Below are 25,410 nucleotides of genomic sequence, written 5' to 3'. Positions count from 1 at the left end.
CCATAGACTTGTGTGTGTCTAAGTGGAGCAGCAGGTCAGTAACTGTTTCCTCGTGGGCTGTGGGGACTGCATTCTGCTCCTCGTCCCCATCTTCCATCTCAAGGGGCTGAGCAGCCAGAGAGGAGTTGGTCTTAGCGTTAAAGACTGAGGCAAAGAAGAAATTAAGTACCTCAGCCCTTTCCTCACCCTTTGTGGCAATGTTCCGTGCTGCGTCCAATAAAGGATGAAGATTATCCTTGGCCCTCCTTTTGTTTCTAATGTATTTGTAAAACCATGTTTTGTTATCTTTTATGGCAGTGGCCAACCTGAGTTCCTGCTGGGCTTTCATCTCTAATCTTCGCCCTGTCTAACCTCGTGACATCCTTACAGTCCTCCAGAGTTACCTACACCTTCTTCCAAAGGTGGTAAACTCTCCTTTTTTCCCTGAGTTCCAGCCAAGGCTCTGTTCAGCCAGGCCGTTCTCCTCCCCTGCCGGCTCGTCTTTTGGCATATGGGGATGGCTTGCTCCTGTGCCCTGAAGACTACCTTCTTGAATAATGTCCAGCCTTCATGGACCCCTTGGCCCTTCAGAACTATCTCCCAAGTGTCTCTGTCAGTCAGGCTCTTAAATAGTGCAAAGCTGGCCTCTGCAAGTCCAAGGTAGTGATTCTGCTGACCACCCTCCTTACTTCTCTGAGAACTGAAAACTCTTATCTCATGATCACTATGCCCAAGATGTCCTCTGACCGCCACATCACCCACTAGTCCTGTTTGTAAACAGCAGGTCCAGTGGGGCATCTCCCCTGGTGGGTTCACTGACCAGCTGTGTCAGGAAAAATCTTACTGCCCTTGTGCCAGCCTAACTGAATGCTTTTGAATCCACTGTTCTGGTCTTTCATTCATTTTCACAGAAATCTGTGCCTGATCAGCACAGCCCACCCTCATCTCATGGAAATCTTTAAATTAAGATAACCTCAGACTTTAAAGCATAAAGTCTAAATGTTGAGATGAGAAGGCCATGAGAACATTTCAGTGTTTGCTTTTTCACTGAAGTACATGCTTGAATTTAGCTGGGAACACTGAAAAGATAAGGCCAGGGAGTCCTCACACAGCAGTCACACAGTGCTGACCAATAATCATGCAGGTCAGAGAGCAGGGAAAATAAAAATTTAGATCATGTTGTTTTTAAAAAGTTATGAAATATAGCTCAAATGTATTTACTTCCTGTTCAACAGAATGGCTATTATGGCCTGTTTGCTGGGCTTGGCTGCATTCCCTGTAACTGCAGTCAATTTGGCTCCGTCTCCAAGGAGTGCAATCACTGGGGGCAGTGTCATTGTGTACCAGGAGTGGCTGGAGAAAAGTGTGATCGCTGTGCTCATGGCTTTCATGCATTCCAGGATGGTGGCTGCACAGGTGAGCTCTAATCCATGATCCTTGCAGGGTTTGTCTGGAATTTCTTTCAGCAATATGTTTTATGTTAAACTCTGGTAAAGGTCATTTGTTTTGATGACTATACAGAAAAATCTGTAGAATGGTCTCCTAATACTTTGATTAAGCTATGGAACAAAACGTTTCTTTGCTTATTGTGTGGTTCCTTGTAAAAGGTGGTGACGATGAAATAAAGACTCATAAAGGTTGCATGAGAGAAATATTACATCCTAAATAGCTCCTTTGTCTCTTTTTGTACAAAACTTTTTAGTCCTTCAGAGAGAATAGAAACTTTCTTTTCCACAATCATGAGAGCTGAGCTACTGATTCTGAACTTGTTTTTTCATTTAATTCTTAAAAATATATTTTATACTTTGAAAAGATGTCATTGACTCTGTTTTCCCATCATCATCTGGGTGTGTACAATTTTTAGTCATGATGCAGAGGAAAATATTAACTCAAATAGAGAACATGCCATCACAAAACCCAATTTATCATGTTAATGAGATGCTTTTTTCAACACAGTATAGCCAAAGGAATGCCTACCTCTTATCCAAACTGACAAACTTTTTTAATATGCCTCAAATATTATAGTAATGTGAAATCTGCAGTGAGATTATGTAATAGGATTATGTTTTGTAACATATGTATTGTGTCTTTTCTAGGAATCAAAGATCCCTTAGGTACCTTTAACAATCTCAGTCTTTAAAATTTTGTAAATGTTATTTACAAAATAATAAACCCGCTTTTCTGAACTTCTACTTTTTAGCAAGAATAGTATTGCATTTCTTAAATAGACAAGTGCTTCCTACAGCAGTTTGTTATTATAAAAATAGTTATCCATTCCTATTATTCACTAAGAAATTCTGAAATTGCTGAATTTCTGAAATGAATACTTTCATCTACTTGAGAACATTATTGTATCTCCTGATGATTTTTGTATCTTCTATAAGAGATTTTTTTTTCCTAAAAAATTTACTCTTATCCACAATAATTTTGTTTGGCTTTATTGGTTCCCTTGTGGAAATGCAGCACTGCTTTCTAAATCACCAAGCAGGCTATGTCAAGAAACAATAATGTGCTTTCAATACAAAGATGAAATGCCACTGTGGTCATAATTTGTTTCTCAGCGATTAGGTACGGCAAGGGGTTCCTAGTAGAATGGATAAATTGTACTGTATAATTAAGAAAAGTAAGGCTATCAGCAGTCTTGGAATTTCTTCTCTGTAGCTAAAGCAAGGATAAGATTAATCATTTGGTCCTATTTCTCTTGCAGCCTGTGACTGTGCTCATACTCAGAACAACTGTAATGCTGATTCTGGCCAATGCATTTGTCCCCCTCACACTTGGGGACCAAAATGTGAACTCTGTGAAGAAAATCACTGGGGACTGTCTCCTGAACTTGGCTGCAAGGTATGGTAGGCTGGCCGAAAAGCCATGGCTGCTAATTTGCCTTATACGAATGACAGAATTGGACCCTTGTTTTGAGAACCTCAATATTTATTCTCTGTCTCAAAGTGTTAAAACATGTTTACATTAATTAAAAAAAAAATAATCAGTGTGTAAAGTGTTTATTGAGGAACTTTTTAAGAAAGATGTCTTTGAAAGTACTGATCAGAGTGGCGATTCTGTATAGGTGCATAGATCATATTAAAATTTTGAAGTGTATATTCTAACTTTTAATTGCTTCAGTAGTGATACTAAAGAGATTTATAGCAATAATTGGCAACAAGGAACAGTTTCTGTGCTAATCAAGGAGTGATTATATGGTTTTAAGAACAATGAAGTGCAGCTTATCTTGGAAATCATTGCACACTTTTTCTGAATATTTAAAATTAAAATGGTATAAGGTAGTTTATGTTTCATGAGTGGAAAAAATGCCAACTCCCATTTTCTCAGCTTTATATTTATGGTTAAGCAGTAAAATGCCAACTCGGTGTAAAGCCAAAGAGTAGCAACAATTTAGGCAATTAGGTTCATGCAGTAAATTTTTGACATATATGGCATTGGACCAATCGTTATTTTATAAAGGTTGAGATTTTAAAAAGCCTCAGAATTGCATGAATGTAATAGGAAATTTTAATGGAGAAACCACAAATATAATCAACTTGACAAGGTCTGTCATTACATGCAGTAATTACTTGACAAGTACAAGTATCAGCCAAATTGTTTTCTTTTTTCTCTTTAATTTTTTAGAGTAAGCATGATAAACTAGTCCTATAATATCTCTACAGAATTTACCATCTTAGTAATTCATAGCAACTCACTCAGCAGCCGGTCTTTAAGCCACTGCTTTGTCAGCTACCAGCTACTGTCATTCTTACCTAATGTTCTGCGAATACAATATGCTGGTCCCTTGTGTATTTCCCTTGAAGCGTTGCTTTCGAAGGGTGATTGATACCACCGCACTTACCAATGAGCAAGTTTAATTAAATATGTAACTGCTCACTTTTGCTAGTTGTTTATCATTCCTTTTTGTTACAGCATCAAAGTGATTAACGTGAATTACTGTAAGGTATTTTTGATGCAGCAAACAATACCATGACCTGCAGGTAACAGCCCCAACAGAGGCTCCCCTGTGCTGAATAACCATCTGTGGCAGGCTGAGATTCAGTGCAATGTCTACTGGCAAACCCTGGGAAAGCTCTTGCATGCTCTCTACATGGATGAAGTGGGGGAGGTGCCATCAGAAACCCAGCCATCTGTTCTTGCAATGCAGACTGCATTAGTGGGATACTTCATCTGGCTCCATTTCTTGCTGTTTTTGTGGTATTCAGCATCCGTTTCTGGGTGCAATGATGGAGCAAAGCTATAGTCATGTTTTGCTTTCAACTCTTTTCAAGTGTGCTGCAGCACAGTTAATTGTACCTTAGAGTCCTTATTTATCTTTATCACATATAAACAGAGATTGAAGTACATGTGATTATTCCTGTTGTTATGATACCTGTTCTAGATGAACCTGCTTTAGCAGGGGGTTTGACTAGATGATCTCCAAGAGGTCCCTTCAAACCCTGACCACTCTGTGGTTCTTAAAATGGGGTATGGCATTCAGAGCTGTAAACCTTTAATAATATCTGGGAGCTAAAGTTAACTTGTTTGGTCATAAAGTGTATTAAACTGGGCAGTGTGTAGTTCCTAGTGCTCACTGTGAAGAATGCTAAAGGATATGTAGTGATGCTAATAGATTTTGTGGGTCTTTGTGCAGAGTGCTTTACAAGGTAAGGCTTTTCACCTCAGAGAGACATGATGAGGACACTCGGAAAATGCTCACAGCCAGGTGATGATAGATGGAATGTACTTTATGCCTGCACTGTTAGAAATAACCACAGAGCAGAATGGACTTGTTAAGTAACCACAGATATGAAATGAAGACTAAAAATTAGATCTAGTCTGCTTCAAAAAAGAGTGATACATTAAGTGCATCCACTTTACATATTTGTAATAACAGGTTCCTATTACTGATTGCATGACGAAGGTTGTCCTCTGCCAGGGAACAGTATTCCTTTGGTACTGAGCTGCAGTGTGTGCTTAGTTTCCTGCCTGTGGATGCAATGAGATTCTTGGTTCCTCGTCAAATAGTAAATTAAGCTTGAGCAAGATGTAGACCCTGTTAATGCTTCTTAAAATCTTAAAAGAATGTCAGTATTAAAATTTTTATTTCTATCACATTTATAAAATTATTTTACTTACAGATTTCTTCCATCCAACTTTTATATAACATGTTAATTTACTTTATGCACTCAATACATATTATTTTAAATAAAGTCTTCTGGAGTTGTTTTTTATTTTGTTTGTGTGTGTGTTCTGAAACAAGTTCCTTCAAGTCCTTTGATTCCCAATCCAGATTTGGGATCAACAAAGCTTCTTACTTTTTGCAATCGACGATTTACTGGAAATGCAGTTCTTTATTCAAACACAAACCAAACCACCCCATTTCTATGTGGAAGGCCTTCCCTTATATTATTTTATAGTAATTGTTGACAAATACTGAGTATAAAAGGCTGCTCTAAGTTTATTGTGCTGTTTCTGTTGTAACATAATAGCTTTTAAAAATCTGCTATTTATGAACATTTCTTCTTTTCATCTAAGGCGTGCAACTGTAGCGACACTGGTTCAACCAATCCCCAGTGTGATGTATTGACAGGTCAATGCCAGTGCAAAGTTGAATTTGGAGGACAAGACTGTTCCAGGTGTGCATTTGGCTACAGGGACTACCCAGACTGTGTTGCCTGTGACTGTGATTTGAGTGGAACCAAAGTGGAGATGTGTGATGACACTGAAGGACTTTGTGGTTGTGAAGAAGAAACTGGCATCTGCACCTGCAAGGTACTGAAGTATTCATACTCTTTTGAGACAGCCTTTCTGGGGCTTTCTGGGCATTTATCACATCATGGAAGGTGTAGGGCTGAATAGACTTGAAAAGACAATCTGCATCACTTCTTTGAGACATTTCTGAGTACACCTAAATCCATCCCTAAAGGATTTTCTGTGCCAGCACTAAACAGGTCTTATTATTAATCAGCAGGGTTAAAAACTGCGAGGTGATGCTCCCCACTTTGGACAGATGCTACACAGCTGTAGGCTGAAGAGATAGCAATGTGGCATTGTTATTTCTGTTCTCAGAAATTCCTATGATAATACTGGACATTTTGTCTCTTTGTTTTGTTTTACATAGCCAGGTAATTTTATTGCCAGTTTGTGGTCATAAAATTATTGTGGCATGGTACTGTAGTTCTCTTTTAGACAAAATTAATGGAATTTGATGTGGATGCACGTTAAGAAGCCAGGATCAAGACCCATTGTATGCTTATCACAAAAAGTAATTTCTAGCTGACTTAATGCCGAATCCTTGCTAAGTTTACAGAACAGCCACTGTATATCTGATAGGAAAATGACTGGTGTCTTACTAGTCTTGTACAGGATTTGGCATATTTCATGACTATGGTCTCACTGCAGTCCTAAATTCAAATAGATTGCATTTGCTCAATGTAGCATCTATGTGTTTGTTCTGTGTTAAGTGAATTTCTGTAGCCACATCATTCTTGTAGTACATTCAGAGTCCTTTTTTGTGGATTAATATTGTAAGGTAGGAATGAATGAGGATCCATTTGTCTTGCTTTTCTTTTTGTTCCTAGATTTCTGTCTGCCTTCTTTGAAAAAGTACTGGCCTTGAGTTTTGGAACAAATTTTTTAAAAATCTTGTTAAATATATGAGAATGGTGGTAGTGACTTCAGTGTCACGGTATTTCTCTGTAAGATGTAAATGCCTTCTGACAGCAAGAACAGTGCCGTGTGAACCATTTTTAATGGTACAATTTTTACATGTTTTATTTATTCCACTTCCTTTTTTTTACAGTTACATTTTGCCTTTCAAATTGTTCCAATAATAAAAGTTTATAACTCGTGTGCATTATTTCTTAGTTACTATTTAAAAGTTTTGGTTTTTTTCTCAGTACACTTAGAACTTTGGAAAAGAACCAGCAGTAATAGATAAAAGTATGCAATGAAAAATACAGAGAAAATGTTTCTACCTCAAGCCACAGAAAATTATTTCTTCATAGAGTCTAGCAATACTTTGCTGCAAGAGTTGCACTTCTGAGTGCAGGTCACATTAATTGGTATCATCCTGAAGTTTCTGAGCAGGCAATCCCTGATAAAAAAGTTGGTTTTTTCTTAACTTAAAAGCATAAACTCCCTACATGCTGTTTTGGCAATAATTTATTTCATTCTCTGTGTAGAGGTAGACAGGCAGCACTTCTACAGATGTGTCCATCCTAGATGTGAAAGCATTTAAAAAAACTTATTAAATGCTGGAAAACTCCAGTGAAAAAGCTTCTGTTCTTATCCTCATGATAGAAATGGAACAAATGAAATACAGAGAGTACACGTGGGTTTATTAAATTTGGGAACAATGCATTGATTTAGGTGATATAGTCTGCTTTTTTGAAAATCCATATGATAATGGTAGGAAGAAGCCAATAAATACAAAATAGAGGACCTCAACTTTTTATAAATGTTTTGTGTTGCAAGTTAAAATTTGTTTCCTATGCTGTAAGCAAAGGCAGCGTTTAAAAATAATTCATATTGCTAATAGTGAGAGCTGAATTGACATTCTTGTATTAAAAAAGGAAGCATTAAATGCAGAGATTTAGTCATATAGACTTTTATGAAAAGGTGGAAGCCTGTTCTTGAAAGACTGAGTGATAGAAAAGAACTTATTTCAAGGCAACAAATGTATGCCTTCGTAAGTCTCTCTCAGTCTTCTGACCAAAGGTTCCAGTGGGCACTGATTGTAGTTTTGGCTGTTTCTTCAAGTTGGACTTACCAGTTGGGAATCAAGTGCAAAAACAAACACTTGGGAATAAGTCCCTTGATTCCTATTCATACTGAGCAGTTTCTTCAGCTTTGAGAACCCATCTTCCAGATGGGGTGGGGGAGGATGGAGGGAAGATTCTTCTGTCGTGAATAGAAATATATAGCTGCTGATTTTTGCTAGAAATTCAAATACATGATTTTAGCTTGAATGTTCTTTGGTTGTTTTTTTGTTGTTGTTGTTGTGTTTTTTTTTTTAACAGCATTGGAAAATAATGGAAAAAATAATGTAGCATGTAGTAAAACAAAACAGATACAGTAATTGACTTTCTGTTACGTTGTTTACATAGCAACTAGTTTTTCTTCCAAAGACAACCATGTTTCATTGTTAGTGAATTAATATGACTGTGCTTTTATGTTTCTTTTTTCATTTTCTCCAGGAAAATGTATTTGGTCTACAATGCAGTGAGTGTAAACCTGGAACTTTTGCTTTGTCTTCTAACAATGCGCTAGGTTGTACTCCATGCTTTTGTTTTGGGATGTCCACATTTTGTTCAGAACTAGAAGATCATGTGAGAATTCCGGTAAGTAAAGTGGCATAAATATACAGACACAGTTTGGTGTTACCCTCATGTCAGGCGCTAGTGTGCCGAAGGTTGCATACATTTCATGAATCAGGGTGAATTTAATTGGTTAACTTACAGAGGCAGTGGCATACGATGAAGGCGGCCAATGGTAAGTGGTCATAGGTTTTTTTATTTATATATATAAACCTATATCAAAGGTTTTATTTCTGAAACCTTGTGTTTCACTCTTGGCTTTTTTAAAAAAATAGTAATTATCAAACATATTTCCAATTTTTTTGGTTTGGACATTTATTACTCAAAGATGGACTATTGAGTCTCGAAGCAGCTAAAACTGTTAACAGTGTGTGACACTGAGAATATTTTTGTTGAACAAGTCTTTTTCTTTTTGTGTTGCAGATAACCTTAACTCCAGATCAGTCCATTCTGCGTGTAGTAGCTCAAAGTAACCTGACTGGAACAGTGGAAGGAGTATTTTCACAATTTCCTGATGTTTTACTGGATGCTGCCATAGTCAGAAAATACCTAAATACAGAAACATTTTACTGGAGGTTACCAGAGCAGTTTCAGGGAGACCAGGTAAGATCATTAAACAATTACAATGCTTTGTAGATAATTTCTTTATTGTCTATTTAGTCATTCCTTTATTGTATAATAGTCACTTTATCCTGACAACATTTTTCTGCATTAGTTCTATCCTTGTAGGTCATGATATAAATATTCAGTGACTGAACTCATTTATAGCAAGCACAAACAACGTGTTTATATTACCCTTTCCTAATGAGGTTTTGCTTGACCCTGTAAATTGGTAACACCCATATTTAATTACTATGTTACTCTTCAGAGATTGTACTGAGGGGAAAGAGTGGTGTATTCAATTTTACTTTAGAAACCTGAAAGAGTTTTCAACCTTGATGCTAGATTCAGTGTATAGATCATGGAATCTCTATTGCTTAACAATTAAATGAAAATTGAGTGCACGCCTTGAAAAAGCCTAAAAGAAGACACTGAGGCCACTTTTTAGAAAAATGCGTTTAACCTTGGTGCAAAACCTGCTGAGTTTAAGTCAATTTTCATGTTTTACTGCCAATTCTTCAAAGAACAGGCAGTTTTCAAGTCTTCTAATGACATTAAAATATTTTCAGCTAGTAGCTCTAACCTTGGAACAAATAAAAGTAGTAATTTTTTATCCAAATAGCTCATGGCCTATGGTGGGAAGCTGAGATACACTGTTGCTTTTTATGCTTTGGATGGCTTTGGAACCTCAAATTTTGAGCCACAGATTCTAATGAAAGGAGGTCACACCAGCAAGTTGGTCATTTATGCAGACATCCCTTCTCCAGAAAACAGTGTAAGAACTGACAAGGAAGTAGAAATGAAAGAGGTAAGCCAAAACATTAGTGTGGAAATAATGCCTTTCTTCTATGAGCTTTTAGAGAAAGGCTCTATATGTTTAATAAAATACTCTGAAAAATGCATATCTGATTTCAAATAGGTTGAGTAAATAGAACACTTGGATTAAAATGCATCTATTTTAGTGGGGAAAAGGCTGAGAATATCATGCTATAGCAGCAAATAACATTTTGATATTATTTCTTATTTTGGAAGTGCTAAAGGTGTTGCTGTGGCAAGCTTCTCAAACAGAGGCTCAGATTTTGACCATAAATGACAGGCAGCCAGGTGTTGTCACTCTCAGTCAGTCTCATAATTTTGTAGCCTTTGTTACACTCACAGCCCAGGAGTATTATATGGGATGTGAATCTTAGCCTAGCAGGAGCAGTAAGTTGCAGCAGCACCCACTGGACAACTTCAGAGGAGATAATGGTGACCTTGTTTGGTCTCTGGGACTCTCTGCTGACTGCGGCTGCGGTGAGGTCTAGTCTTTCTTCTTGGCAGGAGGCAGGACACAGTTACAGCAGCTGTTTCTAACTGCACATGAAATAAGGGCTGCTTGTGAAGTCCTGATGTTTTGGCTGTTCTGGGTTCTCCAGAACTAGCTAGAAAAAGCTGTGTGATGCAGGCCTGGACTGCTTTCCTGTAGAAACTGGTCATGGAAGTTGAGTGCAGGGAAGGATAGGAGAAATGATATAAACACATGCCTTGTTCTATTGTGGACAAAAATTTGGATTTTCTGGGACCTAGAGTTTAGACATAGTGACTTGTGACTGCATTTCTGAAAGAACACGTAGGAAAGAACAGAGCACTACCTTGAAGTGAGCATGAACACTCATGGTCCTAACAATATCTTGTGTTTCCCTAGGATTTTTGGAAGTATTTTAACTCTGTGTCTGACAAGCCTGTCTTGCGTTCTGACTTCATGTCTGTGCTAAGCAATGTTGAATACATCCTTATCAAGGCAGCTTATGGCCAAGGATTACAGCAAAGCAGGTAAAGAAATCTCTCATTGCATTTACTGTAATTTAACCTAGCAATAGTCCTAGCTGTGCTATATGGTAAAGATTTAACTCAAATTAGAGAAATCTCCCAATTTCCTATTTATGGCTTTTGTTCTTCCTCTGGAAAGCAAACATTTATGACCTTTAATGGCAGCAGAATCCTTCTGTGATTCTTTCTGTGAAACGCTAAATGTTTCTGCTGCTTGCTTTGATAGAAAAGTCCATAAAGAAGCACAGAGCTTTGCAGGCTGATGCATTGTTCTGCAGGATGGATGATATAGTTAGATATTTTCTAAATTATTTCTTTCCTACCATATTTTTATTGGTATTGACATTTTTGTTTGAAACGCATGGTCCCCTGAGTTCTAGGGGCCTCCTGTAGCTTTATGCACTCTGGGCAACGGTAGTAAAATGTTCCCACCTCAGAATGGTAGCATTTTACTGTCATTTGGAAGAAAAACTAGTTTACTAATGAGAGGGAGGAGATGAGATATGATCATTGCATCTGTCAGTTCGGAAACCAACAAGACAAACAGGCGGCTCTGCTGAAAACCCAATATCTGTACATCTTCACAGCTGTGAAGAAGTGTGGTTCCACCTCCAGACTTAGGATTATTTTTGATTCACATGCCCTTAACTATCTTTTTGTTAGTTATGTCCAAAAATCTGTGGGACAAAGCAGATATATTTCTGTCAAGTGTTTCTGAGGCAGAAATACATACTCTTGCGTGCTGGGTTTGTCAGGGTTTGCAGACCAATGGGAATCAACCTGTATTTCTTTTAAGTACTTCTGGTTTTTTTGTTATAGGTCCTGAAACCCCATAAATAAGTAAAGAATCTTCAGATTTTATTGAGATATTTGCATAAGGGAAAGGGGATCATGGGAGATTATGTATGGTAGCCCTGATCTCGGAGCACAAAAGTATTTAGATCTCAGTTTTGCTGCTAGGACTTTTCTAGATGTTCACATTCTCTTCTGCCTTTATCTTGTAGAATTGCAAATATCTCAATGGAAATTGCAGTGAAGGTTGAAGAAATGCATCTAGGCAGAGCTAGAGCTCATCTTGTAGAGCAATGTAGATGTCCTGCTGGTTATGCTGGATTGTCCTGTCAGGTACAGAATCCTTGAATCCTTTATGTGTGTCTAATAGTGGGGTAATAAAGTTACTTAAACGGCTTTTACAACTGTTGTTAGACATGGCTATATATTTTTTTTTATTTTACTCTCCTTATAAACAGAGCTGTGCTCCAGGATACTACAGGGGAAAGCATACAGAACTTGGTATAAAAGAGCCTCACAATCTGATAGCACCTTGCGTGCCCTGTCAGTGCAACAACCACAGTGAAACCTGTGATCCTGAAACTGGAAAGTGCTTGGTACGTACAGTTCATATATTTTTTCTGTTGAGTTCACCTGAGCATACAATGACAGTAACCTCTGGAATGAGTTTCCGGGAGAAGCCTATGGCCGTACTATTTGGATAAAGTATAATTTCCCCCCAACTCTGAAAAATGGTAAAACTGAGTAGTAGTATTTCTCTTAGGGCCCATTCAGTAAAATTATCAAGCTTTTGGGGCACGTAATATCTTCAAAATCATTAATTATTTTAGTTTTGCGTTAGAAATAATTCCTGTATCAGTTCAGTTTGTTTATTTTTCTGTGAGACTTTTTGGGCTTCTGTCCTTGGTCTGGCCAAGGTCTATTAGTCACACAAAAAAGTAGTAAAGGAAGCAGTAAGCCATGCCACACCACAGACTAGATCTAAGTCAAATTCTTTGTATCTCAGGAAAAGAATCCTCTGGGCAGCTTTAAGTGATGCTTTTTTAACTCCCAGGGACTAAAGTAGTACAGGGATATGCTAAGTTAATTTGCTTACGTCTCTGATTTTATCCCAAATGTTGCAAAGAGGGGCCACATCTAACTGACACATTGCCTCTATCTTGTGGGCTGACAGTTCTGTGGACAGCAAATTCTCAGCTAACCAAGTAAGGCACGTTAAGTCTGTTCTCTGGTATGGCTCAATACTCTTTCCTAAAGCTTTTTCGATCGCTTTGTTTTTCCAATGGTGAGTTGGTTAGTTCAAAGTCAACTTGTGCTGAATTCATCCTTGAAATCAGTTTTTGACATGAGTTTCCTTAGTCCTTCAGGCTTTTGTAAGCTATGCTTTCACTTTCAGGTTTGTCCTAAAGTATGTATCACATGAGTAAAGGCCAAAACACATCGGTCTTTCACACTAATGAATACTAGTCATTCTTCCTCTCAGCTTTTTGTTGCAGGGGTGACAAGTCACCTACGTGTTGAGATTACGAATCAGATATTTCTCACCGAGTAGTGTAGGCGAAGAGGTGGGTTTCACCTCTGACTTCTGCTCCCATACAATAGGAGGCTGCATTATTACTGCTTTTCTTCAACTAACCTCTAAAATATGCACACTAGCAAGAATATGAATTTAAAAAACAAAGGGAGAAAGTTAATTTTATTCACTTAGGGAACTAGACAGTTAAATTATATTTATAATACCTATTTAGTGTTTTAATATTAATAACACTGGCTCTTGATCAGTACTGTTGACAAATTAAATGTAGCATGTGTGAATCCTAACTGTGGATGGTTCTTGGTTTATACTATTCAAATGCATTTGCTGAAACATTGAAATTTACATTTTTTTATCGAGGTATCCTGTTTAATTTTTCTATCAGTTGTTTTTTGGGGTTCTTTTTTGAGGATTTTTTGCTTTGTTCTGTGATTTCCTGGCCTGAATTGGATTAATAGAAGCAGGAATATATAAACCTTAATGGAAATTTAGAACAGAAATTAGGTCAGCCTGCCGGAGGGTGCATTCAAATAAGAGAAAATATGCTGGTGTTCTGCTTATTTTTGCATAGAAGGTTCCTCCACTCAGAGAATGCTGACCAATGGGTAGTGACATTGAGAGATGATTGTTGGAAACTGTATACATTTATTGACTGGGGGGAAGATAAAGTTCCTCTTGTTGTTTGTTGTTTTAAACTGTCTGAATTCTTTTTTGTGTATCAGAACTGCAGAGATAACACAGTTGGGGATTATTGCAGCGCTTGTGCTCCGGGCTACTATGGGGAAGTTACTGGATCTGTGAACGACTGCTCTCTTTGTGCCTGTCCCAGAGCCAACCCTGTTAGGTAACCAGAACTTATTAAATCCAATGTATATTTTAACGTTCTGGACTTCTTGTACTGTATATCCCACCTCCTACTCCTCCCATGCTGTGACAACAGGAGTTAGTTATCAGTAGATGTCCTTAATTTGTAGACATTTAAAAGCTACCTATTTTAAGTAAATGGAGCTTAAATTGAGTTGTTCATAGCTAGTGATGACTCTGAGGTTTTACGATAAAAAGATTAGCTGATAGATAAGTCAATTTTTTTCTCTAAGAGTAGGTCAGCCACATAGAATGTTTTATGGAAAACAAAGTAGAGTTTCTTGGACATGCTTTAGTTTCAAATGTGGGTCTCTTTCCTCATCTGAAAAAACATTGCTTTTATATTTGCAAAGATTCAGGCCATCTCCAGTCAATGCAGGAACTTTTCATGCAATCAGTCCTAGGGGAAGAACAAGTACTCTTTTGTTTGACATTTATACATGTTTGTTTGGTAGGGGAACAGTTAACTTTATATTTTGAAAATCAAAATACAGTGCTAGCTGTTTTTTCTTCAGAAGCTTGAAAAGCCTATTTGTTGCTTGCTTTTGGTTAATTGAACCAGAGTCTAGCAACTCTGATATTCTCTTGCAAGTCTCAGTTAGATACATACTATAAACATATCATGCTGCATCCATTTTTCATTGCCTTATCTTTGAAAAGGAAGGCCATAAGGTGGTTTCGCATATCATATGGTAATGGAGTCATATTGGGAAACCAAACTTTTTATGAAACGAATAATTTAAAGTGCAAACTCTAGAGTACTGCATCAGATTGAGCAGATGATGGTGTTGCTTACAATATTTAACCTGTGGCTGAAGGTGTTCTCTGTCTTTGTATGATCTTCTGTTTATGTGCAAGCAGGCATTTCTTTATCCTTCCTCCCCAGTTTTAGTCCCACTTGTGTCCTGAAAGGTGTTCAGGATTACCACTGTGATGCTTGTCTTCCAGGATATGAAGGCCAGTACTGTGAAAGGTGAGTTACACATGATGTCCACGTTTATCCCCAGCTCCCAAGGACAGTTTGATGAATATGATCTATATTTGTACTTGGAATAGATTATTCAGTGTTCATAAATAAATATATGAGTGAGTGCTCAAGGCCTTAGAGTGATTAGTTAGTTACTGTTAAGCCATTAATTAAAAATGTATTAGTGATTCTCCAACATAAATATAACATCTAATTTCATGATGAATAACCCCTGATGTTCAGTGTCCCATTCCTCTCTGTGTAGGTGCTCTCTTGGCTATTATGGTGACCCTCAGCTTTCTGGTGGCAGCTGCCATCCGTGTCAATGCAATCCAAGCGGCTCTGTTCATATTAATTGTGATAATGCAACTGGCCAGTGCCTCTGTAAGCAAGGTGTGACAGGACAGCTCTGTGAGGAGTGTGAACCGAGACATCTTCTTGTGGAAGACGAGTGTGTCTGTAGGTGGTTTTAAAAATGTTTACTTTCTCAATGTCTTTGGTCGATTTCAGTAAAGTTTATGTCTGCATGATTATTCCTTGAATGCTTTTGTGATGTCAGGACTTATTCTTTCTATGAAAGGAAAGAAATCCTAACAACTTAATATCTCTGTAAGACAAGGGGCGTTGGACTAGGTAATCTCAGAGGTCCCTTCCAACCTCAATCATTCTGTGAACACAGAGGAAACTACAGTTTCATGTAGTTTTAACATCAGACAAGCAGTTAATCCTTACAATGGTTTATTTAGTGTTACAGACAAGTTTAAGGAAAGATCATGTTAATAATTTTTTGCAGTCTGTAGCATACCTTTATTTATTTGTAAATGCTGAATTCCTACATCATTGACCCTTTGTATGTGAGGTTGCTATAATACTTTTGGAGTTATCCCAGGTATGTAGGCATTCTTCACCTATAATTAGTCATATTCCACCAATAATTAGTTGTGTAATTCCTTATGAGAGGGTGGATAGCAGAAAGACACAGCAAGTACAGTAATCTACTTTTACAATAATTTGGGATTTAGGTCTCTGGTTTTGCTTTGTATAAGTAAAAAAATCCAACAACCCCAAGGAATAAATGGAATTACACCACTGTAGGCTTGAATTTCCTGTCTTCCTAACCTGTTTGAGTGAGTGTCAGTGGTATCACCCTGGATTTATAGCAATATAGCTAAATAGGCTCAATAAGCTTATAATACAGCAAGCAGCTCAATAGCCAGCAGAATCAATAAGGCTTGAGTGTGTGCTAACCTAAGGGAAGTATATTTGGAATAGATCCACTCTTGGGGCAGGAAGGGGAGGGCAATACTATGAATCTGTATACTCAAGATTATTATACTTAATCACTCTTAACTCAAAAGGTGAAGACACATACTTTGTAAAACAAAATAAATTTTAGTATTTGGTGGTTTCTTTTTAATACTAATTTTGCTTCCTTCTCTTAAAATTATTTGTTTAGCTTGTGATGACAACTGCACAGGAGTTTTGTTAAACAATTTGGATAATCTCAACAAGGCCATACTTTCAATTAATCTCACCGGTGTTGCCCGTGTGCCCTATGGAATATTGTCAGAGTTGGAGAATGCAACAAAACATCTGAAGGTAAAATAAATGCACAAAGAGTAGAAATACTTACTCACATCTTTAAAGCAAAACTTGCAGTCACTCATGTGTGCCAGTAATTTAACAGAAGCGCGCCTGAAATTCATGACTTGAGTAATATGTTTATGGGTAAATGACACCAGACTAAGACCATTATGTTTGATAGAGAAAAATATACCTTAACTTATTTAGCTGTCTGTATTTCTTTCTTTTCATTTGCTGTACTGGCATTTAAATAAATGGATGAATATAATTTTCAGCCAGCATTATGATTATGGAATGTGCTTCACCTGTATTACGTGCATCCCTAAGACTGGCCCAGACCTACTGAAAGCAAGGGAAATAATTTTCAGTAGTGAAATAGAAACAACAAGCCAGGTCTTTTCCCTTTTGGCCCCTTTGCTAAAGAGCTGCCAAGGCATAGATCTGGAGGCTGTTGTCCTAGAGTCCTCCCCTAGAGTAGTAGGTTGCTTCTCCATTAGCCAGGGTGTCTGAGATGCAGCAGTTTGCTCTCCTTTTGGTTGTGTGGCAGTCCAAGTGCCTTACTCTGTCCTCCACCTCAGGATGCAAAAGCCAGGTAGAATGTTTCAGTGTTGGACACCTTCGGGCTCCTTGTGGCAAACCTTCCTTCCAGCTCCTCTCCCCCTTAAACAAAGCACAAAATACCATGTTCTGTGGTTCTAGAATGCCATTAATTTAGCTGAGGATTAAGTTCATGTGGTCTCTGCACAAGGCCAGAGATAAACAGAATCCTCCCTACTTCGTGACCACTAAAATAAGAACATTTATTGATAAAGAGTCTGCTGAGCAATAAGTCAAGCAAGGCAAGCTCTAAGAAACGAAGCAATCTTCTTTGTATTCCACCATATCACAAAACCAAAATAACATGACCCTTCTTGTGCTGCTGAATTCGGCAAATTAAGAATTTGAATTAAAATGTCTTCTATTTAGGATGCAAGGCAGACTGAATTCCAATCAATCTACTTCAAAATGTTAATAATTACAGTATCTAGAGGCAAACTTGATTAAATTACATGTTTATGCTTCAGCAGAGATACTATTATCCTTTAGTTTTAGTTGCTAACCTTTTAGTTATAAAGCTTCAGTTATGCTTCTCTTTTATGTCATAAGGCATAAACGTACTGAATTATTGTCGTAATTTAAGGATAGAAGGGACTTGCTTTCTGCAATTGTTTTGTGTTTGTATAGGAGTGTCATCTTCTGGGACTATAAACATTATTCAATATGTAGGTTTTATTTATCACTTTATTATAAAACAAAGTCAAATCTTATGTAAAAATAAAAACAGTTTAAGTTTCTTCTTTAGTACATACATTTTTTTATATTAAAATCAAATCGATGTCAGCTGTCACTCTCTTGGAAGTAGGATGCAAAAACTGATATAAATCCTCTGGTGACTATGATGTCATTTCTGTTTATGTAAGGCCACAATATTCTTTAACAACTTAATCTTGAGTGTAAGTTGGTAGTCTTGTAATTTTTCTCTGCAAGCATTACCCTCTTTCTGGCTAATCAAAGATTACTTTGCCTTTTGCCTTCTACCAAAGTAACTGTAGCTGGAAGCCAGAAAATCCCTAACTTTATTTATGCGTATTACAGACCTTCCCTGAAGGGCTGTCCCCCTACACTGTCTGTCTTTGCCTCATTTTGGTGACTCAGGAAATCAAGTATTTCCTCTTTTCTGTGTATTAGGTGCAGGTCTTTCAATAATGGGAAAGTTACCAAATCAGATCAACTACTTCTCATTGCTTCTGCATCTTCAGTCCATCTGAGGACTTCAGGAGTTCTGTTTTTCTAGTTAAAGCCTCCTGTTTTACTCCTCCTGACATACCTAGACATACTTGCTCTCCCATTCTGGGCTTTTGAACTGGGCTTTTAAAGAAACCATGCTGTGCTTTATCTCAGAAGGCTCAAGAGCTTCAGCTTCTGTTTGTCTTTTACTTATTTCTTCCTTTTGCTGAGGAAAAGACTTGGAAATTTCCATTTGACATAAGGCAGTTGGATAATCCTGTGTATCACTTGTTTAAAAAGTTGGGCAAAATGGTACTTACAATATTTACAATGGTTGGCTCTGAAACATCTGAAATCTAAAAATAACCTTTTCCAAGCTTGGTCTCTTTGTAAGAGATGCCTTAAATTTTTTTGCATCTTTAGGAAAGTGGTATTCTGTGGCAGGCCTTGATTGTATCAGATATGATACACTTGGGTACAATGGCCTATTTATTGCCATACAGAGGGGTTCTGAGGTGACCTTGAAGCCAAATGCAGCGTATTAGTCTCTCATACTGGTGAGAGGATCCACAGGGCTGCTTGTGTTACCTTGTTGTGTCTGTAGGGCCAAAATCCTGAACTCCTGAGTGCTGTGCACTGGGTTTTGACATGGAAGCACAGAGCTCTCCAGGGTCATCCTCACATACATACCCTAGATGCAGCTGTTTTGACAGGACCAGCTGCTGAAAAAGTACCAGCTGGGACTGGGTGGAAGCATTTAATTTGGTGGACCTTGGAACTTCTCAAAGTAGCTTATTTGGGCAGCTCAGACTGTAGCAAAACTGAGAATCAGTAAAGTAGAAATTATGCTTTCTTATTACTTGATTAAAAGTATGACATAGCTGGATCCTTGTTTCCTTATTTAAAGAAATGACACACTTGGTTGTGTGAACTGTATGTATGTCATTACTTTATGTCATTTTATGTGCTTTGCAAATCAGTAATTTAAAACATAAATAATTTAAATAGTATGCATAATTCTTTTCTTCCCAGAATTTTTCTGGACACACAATGAAGCCTTTAAATTCCAGTGTGCTGTTTCTTCTTATTTCTTATAGGGGTCTATAGTTCCTAGAGAAGACCCAGCTTACTCACTGGCTACAGCAAAAGAAAGTCTTCTGAGTTTATCAAGAGGAATTGATCAGCTGCATGAAGAAGTAGGTGTCGGCTTCTTTATTCTTAGCCCTTCTGGAGAAATCCTTTGAGATTTCATAGCATGGTACATAAATGCCACAGAGCTGTTTAGAAATTATTTTAAATCTATAGAATTCAATAAAAGAATTCAGTCCATTCTGTAGTCTTTCTGAGGAGGGGGATTAATTGGTCTGTGGAATTCTTCTGCAAACTACAGTGGTTTATGGTATTGTGCAGGAGATTTACATGGTTTCTGTTAAAGTTCAGAAGCTTTTTATACTGTGATCATTTAAGGTGCTAAAACTGCAGAAAGGGAGATTCTTCTGGCATGTTTTAACATGTGGAGCTTAATCAAAATTATGTCATAGCTGAATATTCACCAAGAAGTCTTTGATATCTATAGTATTGTGTTTAAAAAGATGTCAGCATAAATAAATCTGTTGAAAATCCACATGAAAAGTAGACGGTATTCTTTATTAAATTTTACACAAGAAAATCTGTAGGTAGAAAATTGGCGATAGTACTTCACCCATTAGACCTCATTTGCTGACCTATAATTTTCTGACCATGTATATGTAATTAAGTAGGTGCTTGTGCTAACAGTGGTGTTATTGCTAATAGTGATGTATCCAGAAAAGTGATTTTCTTAAGATACATTAGTTGTAGCTAAGGAAAAAAAAAAAAGAAAATTAAAAAAAAGTAACGTTTGCTTTGGTAATTATGATCTTCTTGATTATGAAAATAATTGATGACACAACACAATACTTCACTGACATCAGGGGCTGGAACTTGCAACGTAATTAAGGCATCTGGAAGCATGGAAGCATCAGAGATTTATGAATCAGCTAGGTCTACCTTATCAAAACCTACTGTTTCCTCTCAAAAAGTATTCACAATATTGGGAAAAAGTGTAAAAAGCATAGATAAATGTGTAATGAATCAATCAGTGGTTTAGGAGAAGTCAAAGATTTTCTCTGATTTTATTCTAGTCATCTAGATTTTTGAAAAAAGCTCGGCAGCTTAACAGAATGACTCAGGAAACCAGGAATAAAAGTCAAGAACTGACTGGATTTATTGACACAGTACATACAACTATCAAAGGTATCCTGCTTTTAAGATATTTCCACTTCTTTACAGAATTTAGAGGGTATTTACTTCACAACTCTTAAAGAAATATTTACGTGGAAAGTGCTGCAGAGGGGGTTCATGTATATTCTTTTTTTTTAGTGATATGACTGAATTTTTTACTCTCCTACTTAGTGCTTGCTGAAGTTGCTATGTCACTAAATGAAACGCTGGGGCTGGATCTCCCGCTGTCAAATGCTACATCTCAGAGTCTGCAGGATGATATTTCTGCCCTTTTGGATGCATTGCGCAAGAGAGGTTTTGTTCAACACCACAATGATGCTACCCAAATCCTAAAGTAAGCCTGTTCTACTGAAAACTTTATTAGCAATACTGCTTTTTGGAGACATATCTGGAGAAAATTGTGCCTTAATAAGAGGCAGTGTGATGGATAACTAGCCCAAGTAGAGCTATATGAACTCTGAATTTGGAGTTATGTGATTTGAAGATACTTGGGCATTCCATGTGATACTAATACAGCCAAAGCCTGTTCATTTGGATGTGATACAAAATTCCCTTGCAATAAGTGAAAAGACACACTGATTTCAGTTTGTTTCAGATCTGGCCCTAATACACATCTTCTTGTTGTTTTTGGCTAGGAACTGTCTCAGTCAATTGCAAGACCAGGATGTGTTAGGTCTGCTGAAGGACATGACAGTTTACTGTAACTGAACTATGTATCACATAGATTTGCAAATGAAACCAAGGCATTTGTTCCAGCATTCTGAGCCACTGTTTAGGATTGTATTTTGTTGTCTTGATTTGTTCCCAGTCAAAGGCTACTTTAAAATGGCTTTTATATTCATTAGTAGTGCTTATTGCAAGACTTTGCAATAAGAAACATTGACTGTTCCAACAGTCAGCAAAATATTTGTTCCAGCTTCAGAAATACTAAGTATTGCTCTAGCCCACCAAAAGCTGTAAGGATGTTAACATTGGCTTTAAGGCAACAAAGTTTTAGGCCAGAGTGGAATATTTCTGAGAATTTCAATTTCTTTATTAAGTGTTTTGGATTAGGCACAATAGGATATTTGTGTTGTAGCATGTCTGATTTTGTTCAACAGTCTCCTGTGCTTGTCCTTGTGGTGAATATTAAATTGTATTGAAGCTAAATGGACATGAAAATGGACTAGAAATGCACCTTTTATTCTATATTTATGAAGAACTTCAAGTAGCTTTTTTTGCACTTACAAAAATGTCTTAAAATGTCCTGTTGCATAGCAGCAGAATGTTCTGACTTTCAACATCAGCCTTTTCACTGTTATATAAGGTTATATTTGTAAATTAACTTTTTCAATTATAGGCTCTGTTGAAATTTCTGAAAGTTCTCTGATAAATGTCCTTTGACAGATTGAAGAAGAGAGTTAGTAAGATTTATAAGATTGTTTTGTCTGCAGAATTTAACATGCAATGCAGCTGTAAATTCATACGTGATTTAAATACACGGCTTGCCAGTCCATTTTTCAGAGAGCAGAAGTTACCACAGGGTTCACAGTGGACATTGTGAGCAACATTCATAACTTTAGGTCTCCACACATTTGCCATGTAAAGCAAAATTCCAGAACAATTTGGAATATAACTTTTTTACTTTACACTAAAATGGAAGCCATTACTGTCTTGTGAAATACTTTCGTTCTTTTAACTTCTTTAAGGCTGTGGCTTCTGGGTATAAGAACTCTGAGTTAGTAGATTTAGAAAGTACATGCAAATGCACATCTGCTATTCAAAAAGAAAGATGGAATGTGTTTTGCTATGTATAATTGTGAAATAAACTATGGTTTTTTTTGCTTTGGCTAAAGATCTATATGATTTGAAATCAGATTAAAAGGGACAAACATTTATGTGCGAGTATCATTACAGGAGCTGCAGTGTGCAGTGTATGTACTGAAATGAAGAGAAAAAAGGAAACAGACTTTCAGGATCATTTTCATTTTAATTCCCTCTGTATTGGAAAGTGTTCAAATGAGGATGCAAATACTCCCAAACAGAACAGCTGAAGCTATTAACAGCTGACAGAATTGGGAGTATTTGATATTTCCCAGATAATGCCTGTTACTGATTAAAAAAAGATAAGAGATTGCTCATTTCAGTGTTCATTTTTATGAGGCTATTTATTTTCATTTGATATCGAAACTTTTCAGGACTCTTGGGTATATGTCTTTCAGTTCTGGTTACTTGTGTCAGTCCTCATAACTGATGTTTTGATCCTACATTCAAAATATGAATCACTACAATTAAGATTTAGAGCAGTCCCAGAGGAATGTTTCACAGAGATTTTGATGTGGGGGATGTCCCAAATTAAGTCTAAGCAAATGTGATTTATACTAACATCTTTCCCCTCTAGTCACCACCTACAGAGTTTATGAACTGTATTTTTGCCCTCTCCCCCAAGCAGTCATCTTTTTGTTAGTTGAATAACTAAGTTACCATGTGTATCTGTGCTATTGTAGAAAAAATTGTAGACTTTTGTAAGAAGGTGCATTTTAATTAATTTCACATGACCCCATTTTCTCCTCAAGAAATCTATGCCTAAGTTTATCCTTCACTGTTTGTTTATTTTATGGTTCCTCTCTTTGTCAGAGCTGCAGAAAATTTGTTGATCCAGGTTCAGAAAGTGTATCTTAAACCCCAGCAGGAGCTTGCTGAACTAAAAAATGATGCAAACCAGCTCTTATCAAAGCACAACAGCAGACTGCAGGATGCCCAGGACCTGGTGAATGAGGCGCTCGCTAACATCAATGAGACCAATCGCTTGTTTCCTCTTATCTCTAGCAACCTGGCAGAGTTAAATGTAAGACTGGACAATCAGTGCTGTTGCATAAGAAATATCGAATATGAAATTGTGCTTGAAAGCTGCTTTTTAGACTTTAATAAAATTGTACATGTTTAAACATGTTAATATATATGATACCTTAGAAACTCAAAGGAAACCAGACCACTGCTTGAAAATCAAAAAATGATTGTGTGTTATGTGAACTCATCTGCACTAGCTGACTTTACAGACTACTGTAAAACACATGATTTATGCTATAGGACAAAAAGCTACATATAAAGGAAGCTGAAGAAGTCTCAGCCATGCTCATTAAAGAAGGGAAGGTCCTAGTGAATGCTGCTGCTGCTCTTGCCCAAGATGTAAAGAACTCTACATCTGTAAGTTCTTAAGTTTGAACATCCTCTTTGATACTAACAGGTATGTTTTGGTATTGAAAAAAAAAAAAAGAGGAAAACATTTCGTTGTGCAGAACCTGGAAGTCCACCAGGATGGGTTAGTCCTATGGAGCACCAAATTGCGACACCACGTGGATGAGCTGGTGATGCAGATGTCTGTGAGAGGAGTGCTTGACCTGGTATACAGAGCCGAGGACCACGCCACTCAGTTCCAAAGACTTGCAGATGCACTAGAGAGGTGATAAACTCAAGAAATACAAAATTGGGAAAGATCTACGGTAGTGTCAGAATTAATTTAAATAGGTAGTAGCTTAATCCTCTAAAGGAATTCTGTGCCCATGGCAGTGCTGTTGGATTAGATGATCTTTAAAGGTCCCTTCCAACCCAAACTATTCTATAAGTCTATGATCAATTTTTATTCCCCATTTCAAGTGCTCTTTACTTTTAGTGCAGTGTTCCTTTATTAAATGATATGGAGGGGGTTGATTAGTCTCACATTTCATATGGCTGATTTACACAGTAACTAAGGAATTATTAAATGTCCAGCGAGTATATCACGGTATGGTTTGAAAAGCTTCTTGTCTGTTTATGAGTACTTCTTGACAATATATCTCTGAATCTCATCAAGAAGCTATTCCTACTATGCCTCCATTATTGTTGCTTTCAAAACATCTTGCAGAAACAAGTGGGTTGCCATCTCAAATGCACTCCTAGAATTTGAAAGTTGGGAAGTCGTTCCTGTTAATTCAATGGAAATTAATCTTCTGTCCCAGGAATCCTTCTAGGATTCTTGCTGTTTTGTCTTTTAAAGTCAGTAGATATGTGTTAAAAGTTAGATCAAATCAGACTGGAAAACTTACATATTTAAGTTTCAGAACAGGAAATTTTGCTCTGAATAACACTGAGCAACTAAATTGAAAAATTGACCTTAAACAAAAAGGAACAAAATAGAAAAAAAAATAGATGAAAAGGAGCAAACGAGAATAACAAGGAACAAAGTACAAAGTAGAATAAAATAGGTTTAAACCATCTTTGAACAGATTTTTTTTAGTTCACAACAATGAACTTAAAGCCCCTTACGCAATATACGACGAGGTGTGCTCATTTTTTCAGAGTGCATCAAGTATTCTAGAAAGATGTGCATGTTGTAACTGAAGATATGGAACTTAGTGCTTGATTAAGATATTCTCATGAAAACAGAATTACTTTTTAATTCTCTATTTAGTGGCCTCTCTAAAGTAAGAAATGTGACTCTGAACACAACTGCTGCTGTCTACACCCACTCCAGTGTTAGAAGTGTGATTGAAAGAACAGAGAGTTTGGCAGATGATGCATCTAGACTTATGAATGGCCCCTTGGATTTAGTAAGTATCAATATTAGTATTTTATTTAATGTCTTTCTCTTTCTCATTTTGGAAACTTTGTTCTAATTATTTTTACACTTGCTGAAATGTGAGTCTTCTTGATGGACGCATGTATGGCAGCCTGTCCTACCAACTAGTATATACAGTATCCTGAATCTGTACTCCAAGGTACTAATGGTACCAGATTTCATGTTCTGTTTACCTTGCTTTTCACTCTGCCACAGTGCCATTTAGCTATTTTTTTAATTTTTTTTTTTTTAATGTCCAATACATGGTTAGCTGGACTGAACTTGATTCTGTATCGGTCATCTGACATGCATTCATGTAGAACTTAAGTTCCCAAACCTCTGGCACTCCCTTCCACCTTTGGAATTATTCAGG

At 37.1% G+C, this 25,410-nt stretch overlaps 1 protein-coding gene across 1 annotated transcript in view; it reads left to right on the top strand.

Moving 5' to 3' along the window:
* The window catches only part of LAMA1 (laminin subunit alpha 1), a 108,143-nt gene that overhangs the window by 55,589 nt on the left and 27,144 nt on the right, over positions 1-25,410 (top strand). The window contains exons 21-40 of the mRNA XM_055704740.1: positions 1,215-1,395; positions 2,687-2,823; positions 5,500-5,736; positions 8,163-8,306; positions 8,706-8,885; positions 9,505-9,690; positions 10,567-10,694; positions 11,696-11,816; positions 11,942-12,079; positions 13,740-13,861; positions 14,768-14,854; positions 15,114-15,307; positions 16,305-16,447; positions 19,297-19,395; positions 20,362-20,473; positions 20,633-20,795; positions 23,078-23,288; positions 23,531-23,647; positions 23,740-23,903; positions 24,891-25,029. Of these exons, the coding sequence (XP_055560715.1) occupies positions 1,215-1,395; positions 2,687-2,823; positions 5,500-5,736; positions 8,163-8,306; positions 8,706-8,885; positions 9,505-9,690; positions 10,567-10,694; positions 11,696-11,816; positions 11,942-12,079; positions 13,740-13,861; positions 14,768-14,854; positions 15,114-15,307; positions 16,305-16,447; positions 19,297-19,395; positions 20,362-20,473; positions 20,633-20,795; positions 23,078-23,288; positions 23,531-23,647; positions 23,740-23,903; positions 24,891-25,029 (3,003 nt within the window). The remainder of the gene's footprint in view (positions 1-1,214; positions 1,396-2,686; positions 2,824-5,499; positions 5,737-8,162; positions 8,307-8,705; positions 8,886-9,504; positions 9,691-10,566; positions 10,695-11,695; positions 11,817-11,941; positions 12,080-13,739; positions 13,862-14,767; positions 14,855-15,113; positions 15,308-16,304; positions 16,448-19,296; positions 19,396-20,361; positions 20,474-20,632; positions 20,796-23,077; positions 23,289-23,530; positions 23,648-23,739; positions 23,904-24,890; positions 25,030-25,410) is intronic.

This window comes from Falco cherrug, chromosome 3 (genome assembly GCF_023634085.1).
Source record: "Falco cherrug isolate bFalChe1 chromosome 3, bFalChe1.pri, whole genome shotgun sequence".
Taxonomy (NCBI): domain Eukaryota; kingdom Metazoa; phylum Chordata; class Aves; order Falconiformes; family Falconidae; genus Falco; species Falco cherrug.
The sequence above is the reverse complement of the archived record's forward strand: the minus strand, read 5'-3'. Positions and strand labels throughout refer to the sequence as shown.